At 41.6% G+C, this 10,624-nt stretch overlaps 1 protein-coding gene across 4 annotated transcripts in view; it reads left to right on the top strand.

Annotated features, from left to right (window-relative positions):
- The window catches only part of vps13b (vacuolar protein sorting 13 homolog B), a 354,534-nt gene that overhangs the window by 188,175 nt on the left and 155,735 nt on the right, over nt 1-10,624 (top strand). For 3 of the 4 annotated variants that reach the window (XR_004332501.1, XR_004332502.1, XM_032519244.1), the window contains exons 26-28: nt 3,412-3,583; nt 5,781-5,895; nt 10,300-10,441. Coding sequence is in view for 2 of the 4 variants with exons in the window: in XM_032519244.1 (XP_032375135.1) it covers nt 3,412-3,583; nt 5,781-5,895; nt 10,300-10,441 (429 nt within the window). In the remaining 2 variants the exon portion in view is untranslated. Of the gene's footprint in view, nt 1-3,411; nt 3,584-5,780; nt 5,896-9,032; nt 9,100-10,299; nt 10,442-10,624 lie in introns of all 4 variants that reach the window. The other variant, XM_032519245.1, reaches the window with a different exon arrangement.

Raw genomic sequence — 10,624 nt, 5'->3', positions numbered from 1 at the left:
GTGTGTGTGTGTGTGTGTGTGTGTGTGTGATTTTTGGACCCACAGAAGTGGTAGTAGTTGAGTATGGCAGTGGAGGCCCTATGGTATAGTGCGTCTATAACAAGGCCACAGAGGCCCCTGACAGCCCACTTGTCACTGTTTACCTAAGTACAAACACTGGTAGAAGTGTTTAGTCCTCTGGGAGGCTGAGTGATTGAGCAAGAATGTAGGAGCTGTTTTGATAAGTCTCAGCAGTAGTGGCAGCAGTCTCTCCCAAACATCCCTCCACTCCCCACGCTCCTGCTCAGTTCTTACACCACATGGCCAAAAGCCCTGCCCTAAAGCCCCTTCCCAACCATTCGTCTGCTCTCAGCTATTGAGATGATACAATATTTGTTTTACTTGTTTAAGAATTTTTACACCATGATCCATCCCTCCATTCATGCATTATTCCTTCTCTCCCTCCTTCCCTTCTTCCCCTCTTGTATTACATTTCTGCGTGCAGCCTTATCATGCCTCTCTCGCTTTATCTTTAAAAAAATAGTTTCTTCCTATCACTAAACCCATCCTTTGTTCCCTCCCAACTTTCCTCCATCCTTCCACCTGTTCCTAAACCATTCTCTCTTTCCACTCTTCTTTCATAATATGCCCTTCCCTCCATCTTTCTTCGAGACTTCCCAGCCTGCTGTTGTCTTCCAATGTTTGGGTCTCTCTGATGAGCAAAGACAAACTCTGCAAAGAAAATAAACCCGGATCCTCAGCCCGTTTATAGCACAGGGGCCCAGGAATTAAACTGTATACTTTACAGCTTGGCTTGTGGAGGTGTGGGAAAATAGCTCCCTCTTAGACTGTGTGTATGTGTGTGCCTATGGGGCCCCAATCTGGCAGTACTGGAACGTGGCAGAGCCCACCTATACCAACAACACCCCCCCACATCTGTTTTTCAAGGCCTCAACTTGATAAAAGTAGGGGATTGAATTTTCTGTCACTCATAAAAAAAACATGAACTTTGGCTTTTTGGAAGTTATTAGGGATATTAGCTTTTGTTTTGCTGGTTGTTTGTTTTACTTTTTTGTTTCATCTTTGTCCTTTCTCATGTTATGTCATGTTTCTTAAAAATGCATAATTACAGTTTTAGGGTTTTTTGAGACATTCAATTGAACGCAGCCTTCTTCTCTTTCTTCAATTGAAAATTCTTCAATTGAAAGACCAAACGTTTGTGTGATTCCAAGAAATGCAGAGGTGCCACACAATCTCTCTTCCTTACTGACCTTGGTGAAATCAGCTTGTGCGAGACTGAGAGTTTTAAAGTGGCAGTGGTGATTCTGGCTGGGAGGAAGGAGCCGTCGGGTGTCCGATGCACCAGTGAAACCACGCTACAGTACACAGTGGTCTGAGCTTCCCACAGCGCCAGCGGCTGGCTCCTGTTTCCACACATGACATTACAGTCTAATCCTACCGACCGGCCAGAACTGTAAACTAAACAGTCCTAACCACACTCTCTCACACACACACACACACACACACACACACACACACACACACACACACACACACACACACACACACACAGTCCCATGTTTTGACTCCAGCTCAACAAGAATTAGTCCCCAAATGGCAGTTGACACTAAAATATCTCTCATTAAGACTGACTGAACACCATTACTACTGGGCTCATATTACTCACTGCCAGTCACCGTTATTACACACACATAGACACACGCTCACACACACTCACACCTTGACTGTTTGTTTCCATGGGAACAGCTTATGACACTACTCAACACTTAATTGGAGGAGATGCTAGTTCTGGGGGAATTAGGTAATTCAGTGTGGTTTTTGTGGTATTTTTGATCATGTGTACAGTATTTAAAATCATCATTTTGAGGGTTATGAAGCTTTATATAGTGGTATATACTGTACTATACATAGACTGTATATTTGATCTAGAAAAGGACTGTATTTCCATGCCTGCACAGCTTTAAACCTAACTCTATTTATTTATATAGCACCCTTTGTGCAAAATTGCAATGCAAGGTGCTTAGCAAAAAAAATACTTTTGACTTTCCAGCTTTTTTAAGTCCTTGCTTGTGTTTCTGGTCCATTCCTTTATTTGTTTGTTTTAATTGATAAATTTAAAATCTGATGTTCTTAAAGTAAATTCCTAAATAGATATTTTTCTTTATCTTACTTCTGAGAGGTAATGCTTGCATGGAGCACATGCTTCTCATCCGTTTCTAGTGGTCCATATGCACTGTAATGTGTCAAATCCTTAATTTATTGATATTGTCATCCATTTTTGAGCTTTGTTGTCAGCCACCCTTAACTGTCCAATTAAATTAAATTAGCAAATTAGAATGGGGCCCTCATCCCTCCCCCAGAACAGAACAGGGACATAGTTTTCTAATCTGGACGCTCTTTAAAACACTGTCGTCAGCCGAGCAGCAGTGGGCTTTCTAATTAAGATGGTTGATAATCTTCTCACCAACCACAGCCAGGCTTGATAACCATGACACCATCTGTCATTACGTGATGGGAGACGCTGTGGAAAAAGTGAAATGGTGGAGCTGCAAATTGCCATATTGTTTGTTTGAAGGCTTTGCACTCTCCGCATCAGCCACGCAGATACATGTTTGGAAAACAGATTTACCAGGAAGAGCAGGAGAGAAATAAAAAATGTCCCCAGTGCTGTCATCCTCATTGCCTTGCCAAACCCCCCAGTAATGAGATGAGAGCTCACAGAAGGCAGCCTCCTCCGCCGCATCCTGCTTGACTCCCCACCTCACCCCTCCGCCCCCGCCTCCGGTCTTCACTTCCCATTCTCTCCCAGGCTGCAAGACGTGTGTGTCCTGGCGCACTTGAGTGAAAGCACGCCACGTGGGTGCTGGTGGCTTAGTTTGGGGTTAACATCAGTGACAGCTCCACACAATGGTCCTTTCCCCCCCCCACATGGCTCAGTTCTGAGTGGAGTTCTGCTCACCAGACACTGATGTCATTGACACACCAAAAGGCTTGAAAGCTGGTGTTTGCTTTGCTATGGCTACATGCACAGCGACAACACTTTCAAACACATAACAAATTCACTGAACATATTGTTGGACACGTACACAAGCAAATAGACAAACTAACAGTTGCAATGCAAACGTGTAAATTTGAAGGTGCATTTTGTATTTGTGCACATCATTTCAGTCATTTAATTTCAGTCTTACTAACTAAAATGTGAGTTGTTAATGGCTTTGACATTGTTTAGAAAATTACATGTTTCTGCACGTCAGTTAGATTTGTTGAACAGATGTTTTTCAAATGTTCTATAAATGTTTGAATGTTTTTACAGTTATCTAGCTCATATGGTAGTGCCACATTTGTCCTTAAATCGTGTCTTGTTTCCATCTTACCAGCCCTGATTGAACAGATCTTGTTTTGGCTCCCTAGGGTGACTCGGCGCCTGCTGGAGACGACAGTGCGTTTGCCGACACAGTGACTCTGGAGCAGAAAACTAACAGCATTGGTGGCACCAGCGGGAAGGTCAGCCTTTGGATGCAGTGGATGTTACCTAAGGTCACAGTTAAACTGTTTGCTCCCGACCCAACTGCCAAAAAGACAGGTACCCCAACCTCAACAGCCCTGCTCTTTTTCCAAATACACCGAATTTCAGTACATTTTCAATTCTGTACTGCTGATTGATAATCCACAGTAGTGTTTTTTGCTGTTCTGAACACACGATATTTGGTAAGTCTCAGAAGTATGGCATGATTGAAGAAGACCTGGGTAGATCCTCTGAGGAGTGTCTGAATAAACAATCCTCTTATTTTTTGTAATTCATTTTGAGATCTGATTAATTAGTGTTGTAAAACAATAGCGAAAACGCCTCATATTTACAGCAGCACTAGTTTTTATTGCAAATTTGTCAGTGTGCTGTGTGAAAGAGGAAATTATTCAGAGTTCTTACCGTCCTGCTGCATCAACTCTTAAAGTGATCAATGTAACTTTTTTTATCATTCACGTTTCGAGAACTTGGAAGGGAAAAACAGCTGGAGGGATGGAGGAAGAAGACAAATAAATAAATGGATGATGAATCCCAAGCGAACCGCCTCGTGTCCCCTTTAGATTTACTGGGGCGATGAAAGGCTAGATTTACCTTTAATTGGTGGCTGTAATATTTAGCATCTGCCAAGCAGATCGCCCAGCTTAAAGTCTTTAATTGTGGAAACGGAATGTTTTGGAGGACCTCACAGTGATGGTTTGACTTAGAGACATCCTAAATAGGCATTACTTTGGATTTGGGCTTAATATGTGCCATCTGAGTTGCGAGATGAATTTACCACTGGATTTTGTGTGTGAAAAATATTAAGCATGTTATTGAAAACAAGAATTGTGTGCATGCAATATATTAGATGCCTAATATCACAAGTACATTCTTGGAGCTAAGTAAGCCACAGATAAGACTGAAGACAATCTGCTATGATGTAATGTGTTTTTCAACTGCAAAGGAAATAAGATTATTGACTCTCCAGAGGAATGGAAAAAGGGGTCTGATGTTATGCTATTATGTGTTGGAAGATTAGAGGTATAAATTCAAGCATGACTCTCCAGAGGTTCTGCTAAAGGCACACATCAGTGGTACACTTTCCTTCTTTTAAGATGAACCATTTAAAACCATGGGACTAAGGGTTTCCAGTACTCTTACAGGGTGGGTTTAGTAAACTCATACATCAATATCAACACTACATTTGGAGACAGAGTTTCTGAGTATCGAACAACTTGGGAGAGTTCTTTCCACTCAGTATCCGCAATAAAGCTGACATGTCTTGTGTTTCAATTTGAATAAGCCATTAGGAAGCTCTTCATTTCTCAGAATCACCACAAGGCAACAGTACAACAACAACCATGGTTTCACATGCATGAAGTCCATTTTCCCAAGCTAGCCTGTGATTGTGGGACTTTCTCTGTGGAAACAATGAGAGAGAACCAACAGTTAAGCTCACAGGCTCGGTTCAATACAAAGTTAATCAGTCCTTCTACGAACTTACTCACTTTGCCTGAAGTGGGTGGGTTTGCTTGCACACAAGGTGTAGTGAGACACACACATATATTTCCATGACTACACACATAGTCTATATGAACGTTCAGTATTGTGTAAACACACATAGAGACACAGAGGAAGGATATCTTAGTCATAGTTTGCCTTCTTACCCACGTATTTTATTATGACTTCCTTAGGCAGTGTGTATGGATTTTCACATTTGTTGTGTGTATGTGTGCATGTGTGTGTGTGTGTGTGTGTGCATATGTGTACATACTCTAGGCTCTAGCCATAGTCAGCCTTATAGTATATTGGTCCAGTTTTGAAAAACACACTGTGTGTTTTGTGTGCAAGAATTAACAAGTTGGATCAGGACCAATGGCAAGACCTGGACAGGGTTAGCTCCAGTACAGGTCCTTGCCCACAGAAATTAAATTCACACAAACACACACACACACACAGATGGAACTTCCTCTACTGAAGTCTGAGTTCAGCTGTATTGTGTATTTGCCAACTGCAACAATGCTTAAACAAAAACAGAGGGATAAAGTCCCAGCATGCGCACTGTTGCAAGCTAAAGTACACAAAAATTAAAATAAAATATAATATATATATAATATATATATATATATATATTAAATATAATATAATTAAAATATACAATTAAGTTGCCTAATGATTGTCTTTTCACTGGGATTCATTTTGATGAACGTGAATTTCACAATTCACAATCTTGAAATGTAACAAACTCTTTTTGTCTTTTTTGTGTTTCTGTTAGAGATCTGTGTCATCAGTGAACTAGAAGACCTGAGTGCCTCAGTAGATGTCCAGGATGTTTATACAAAGATCAAATGTAAAGTTGGCAGCTTCAACATCGACCACCATAGATGCAGGTAGAGTTCATCTCGCACATGTAAACACATACTTATATTCATCCAGGATTTTGGGTAGCATTTAAGTCAGCAAGCAGGAATTGCCTTGATGTTAATTTGATGTCCAAATAAATTGGCACTGGCGAGGGCAGTGGTAATACTGGGACCCTCCAGTTCAGGGACAGTCTCTCCATCCACCAAGTTGCCTTGCTGCACCCACACACTTATGCTTCCACAGTCTAAACACACACTTGCGTGCACACACACTTCACCACCATTACCACTAACACTTTGTCTGTTCCCACTTTTGCTCGTAAGGGGGATTTTTCGGATTATCACCTTGGCTTCACTGTCTTTCCAGACAGCTGTTATAGCGGTTACCACTGACTAACAGGCAGATAGACTGACAGATGGACCTACTGACTAGATGGACGTGTTGAACGTGCTCTAGGCCGGCCCACTTCTGACTTACAGAGGAGAGGAGTTCTGTTCGTACGTCAGACATTTTCTCTCTAGACTGCAGTGTCTGAATCGATTCAAAGAAACTTTAACATATTGTTGGGGAGGAAAACCACTGGGCGATGTGCATCCTTATGGTAATCTCTTCCCATGTCAAGTTCCAGTCGAAAATGGGTTAAATTAGCTCTGGGCTCTGAAATGATGAAAGCACATACTGCAGCACAGCATGGTAAAACTAAAGCAGTAACTAAAGATGTATTCATAGTTTTTTGTGCCTTACATGTTCGTCACATGAATTAAAGGGTAGCCTAATTTAAATATCTAAATCCTTATTTTTCGTGTAGTTATGTTTCCTTGCCTTGATCACATATCTTTGTGATGGAGTCACCAGTTCCAAGTGAGCTCTGTATGAGTGCCTAAGGTCTTGTACTGTTGAGAAGAGACCACTTAGCAGGAGGCAATTCCCTCTGTCTCAGTCTGAGGAGATAATGAAACGGCTAGCTAAAACACTCCAGCATGTTGCAGTGTTTATAGATTTTGTGTGTTTTTTAGATCTGTGTGCCTGAATACATATGTTCTTATAAGTGCCTCCTTCTCTGATCCAGCCAGGCAGTGAAAGGGAGATGGACCTTCCTGGGCCCTGCGCCCATATTGAACCCCATAATTAGCAAGCAATGCTCCTACCGCTAATATGATAATAGATGTGGATTCTGATTTGCCAGATTTTAAAATCACCTTAGCCGACGTGCGATGTGTGTGAGTACAAGTCAGAGAGGGAGTGAGGCGAACGTCTTGCTTTTGAACTTGACTGTCTAGCAAGCATGGTGCAGACCTCCCTGTTTTGTAGTCACTTGATTTATATCCAGGCCACATTACATACAGTATGGAGTATCATCTTAAGCCAGAACAATGTCAGTGGTTAGACAGTTTTAGAGCGTAAAGGTGTCGTGGGTCATTATATCACACATGTTCTGTTCTCCACAGGTGTGTCTCCAACTGCTTCTGAGACAGAGCCAACCTTAATCTCTTTAGTAGACCTCTATGCCTTCCTAAGTAGATAATGGGTCAATTTTCTTATGTCTACGTTATTTCAGTTTAATGTGCTTTTAACAACATGGCCTCAACACACTTTTAACCAGGCCAGGTTATAGTCATTGCTGTTTAAGACAAAGTGGAGGACCTCTGGGCTCCTGGCCCACTTTACTGTGTATCATCCACATATACAAGAGAGTCCATATTAATCATTCTGAGCAGATAATTGTTAGGTATTTTGTCACCCAGCCCAGGTTATTTGTGTGCAGTAGGTCAGATTAAATCACGCTTGACAGAGAAAATGTCTCATCTGGCATTAGCTAACTCACCGCTGGAAAATTAATGGAAAGTTAGATGGGGCAGGCAAATATGAGAGGTGAATATGTAATTAAATCCCTGATTGTATCAATATAGGAGGAGGACAAAATACTGTGGAGGAGGGAAGGAAATGAAAGGAAAGGAGTCCCCAAGGAATACAAAATAGGTGGGCGTTGAACCCCGAAGGTTTCGGGGCTCACTAATCATGGAGCAGAGGTGAATTAAAGGGAAACAGAGGCAAGGAGATGATGGGGTGATTGGATATGAAACTCTGTAGGAAGGGCGTCTCCCGTCCAGTGGGGAGTTTAGAAATTAGGAAGCTTCTTCTTTTCCTTATTCTAGCCAGGTCTCCCCTAGCAACCGTGCTCCTTGAACTGTTGTGAAACGCAGAGATGCCCCCCGAGAGAGGACGGCTGGTGACAGTTCACCCTTATTTGCTCCAAGGAGCAGCTCACACAAATTGGAGCTGATGTCTTCCAGCTGTTTTGCAAATGGCTTGGAGCGAAGGATGACTGGATGGGAGCAGAGAGAGAAAAGAGAGGGCTGATGGGAGACATTAAGAGCTGTGGGGGGTCCATATGTATTAGTCACTCTTACATTTATTACAAAGAGATATTTTACATGGGAACACACAGAAAGAACTGACATACACACACTTGATAACTATGCATAAAACACATGCACATGCATCGACGCTCTTCGGTAGGCCTACTTCCACTATTCTGTTGTAATGAAGGGGGGGGGGGGGGCAACCTAAGGGTTGGGTTAAGGATATGATGCCGATGGTGTTGAACCATTCCCGTTGTGTTTAACATGTTGCCATACATGTGTTGTGCATTATTTGGCATCCAAGAGTAACTGTAATAAACCTGTGCATGTGCATATATACTGTATATGTGTGTGTTTTGTATACTGTAGATTTAGTGCTTATGTTGTGTTGCAAATTGAGAGATATAATTGTTGTGTCTGTCTTCATTCGTTAACTTCTTTTGATATCTGCTTTACAGGTGCTTTCTGCTTCTTACAGATGGCCACACCAAAACATAATTATGCATCACATTATTTATGTTTATATAGGTTCCCAAAGTTAGTACATGTGTTACATTTTTATAAATTCTTTTATTCACATCTATGGTAATGGTAAATTTACATGTATAATTTACCTGCATTAAAGTCTCAATGTATCCCTCTGCTGCCGCCAGTTTGATAAAAAAAATGTTAGTATCAGGCTTATCTAAATCAAATTTTGTAACTACTGTTGCCATTTAAGGGATATTATCAGTCCCTGCCACAACAGAATGAGTAATCCCAGATGCCCAAGTTAAGCTTGGCCTTGTGTGTCTTTCCAGACCAGGGCAGGGCTTGCACTCTGGCCACTATGAAGGACTCATTCTGCAGTGCAAGGAGACAGCTGTGGTGAGGCTTCTGCCTGTCCCAAACCAGACATACAGTACTGTAGCAGCCTTAGGCCTCTAAATACTGTGCCTCTGCCATTCTGCTGCTCCTAATCAACGTCACTCATCTCTGCTCATGCTGGACAGACAGGAAAATAACGGAAGTCATAAGGAAAACCATTGTTTTTGGCTTTAACACAGGGTGTCCACAAATGTAATAATTTGATGCACCTTAAAATGTTCACGAAAACAGAATACAATTACAAATAAATTCAATTAACAGAATAACATTCCCCTGTCTCTCCAGTGGCTCTGATTGGCTAAAAAAAATCCAGCCAATGAAATCTGGTGACAACCGTTCTTCTGCGTGTGTGTGTGGGGGGGGTGGTGTTTGTGTGTGTGGAGTGGGGAGGGGACAAGACAAGGACATGGTCCTCCTTTCTTTTGTTAATCTAATTCTGGTGATGGTCTTATACTGGTACCTAAAACATGAACATGTTTTGGATAGAGCAGAGTTTACATTATTGTAACAGTTTAATTAAGCAATAATGCATTTACACTAGATAAAATGTATCAAATTTTCTCTGCAGTCTGGTGTACAAGTCAGGGTGCTGCAGTGGGTAGAAAGAAAAAAAAACATCAGGATTTGAAGTACATTGGCACCTCTTCCTACAGCTCTCTCTCTCTAAAATGACCTGTTATTGGCCAAAGTCTCCCATCACAAGCTACAGGCTAGAGCCTGAAAACAAAGCCGAGCGGAGATGCAGAAGTCTAGTTTTCTCTCAGACCACTTGAATTAAAATATGCAAAACAAAATTTGGATTATGGAATTTTTACGACTCCAATGGTAAATTGTCCACCACAATTTTAAGTGCCTTTAAATTGTACATTTTTCATTTGAAATACTGCTCCTCCCACAATTAAACAGATGCTTCAATGCTCTATTTACTGGATAGTATGAGACCATTCCACAATAGGTCAGCTGGTTAAAGCTGGTGCAACTTCCTTTGGTTTTAATCAGTTTACTCTATATTTCATTTTTCCAAAATGATCTTGAGGTTTCATGCTTTTCATTCTTCCTTTTTTACCTTCCGTTCTGTACCTATGCAATTCTCTTCTTTGCCCCCTCCCTGTAATTTCTTGCCGTCTCTGTCCCTTTCTGCATCTACCCTCTCTCTCTCTCTCTCTCTCATTCTCTCTCCTTCCCTCTCCTCACCTCCAGTACGGAGGAGGGTGTTCAGAGCTCGGGCAGCTGTGGAGGAGTGGTCCTCTCTTGCACTGACAAGCTGAACAGGCGCACTGTGTTGGTTCGACCCGTCAGCAAGCAAGAAACTTTCAGCCACTTCTCTGGCTTTTTCCCTCCTGTAAGAATCCAGCTCTTTTCCTTTTTAGTTGACTCTGCTTAACTTCCATTAACAGTGGCTTAAAATACTTTTGTGTGCAGGTTTCAGAAGCCAGTGCTTCAATTTGGTTTTATTGTGAACAATATTGCGTTCAAATTGTGTTTAAATAGTCAATGTAGCAATCACATCTTAATACAATTAATC

Source organism: Etheostoma spectabile, chromosome 6 (assembly GCF_008692095.1).
Source record: "Etheostoma spectabile isolate EspeVRDwgs_2016 chromosome 6, UIUC_Espe_1.0, whole genome shotgun sequence".
In the NCBI taxonomy this organism is placed as follows: Eukaryota; Metazoa; Chordata; class Actinopteri; order Perciformes; family Percidae; genus Etheostoma; species Etheostoma spectabile.
This window is presented reverse-complemented; position numbering and strand designations above follow the sequence as displayed.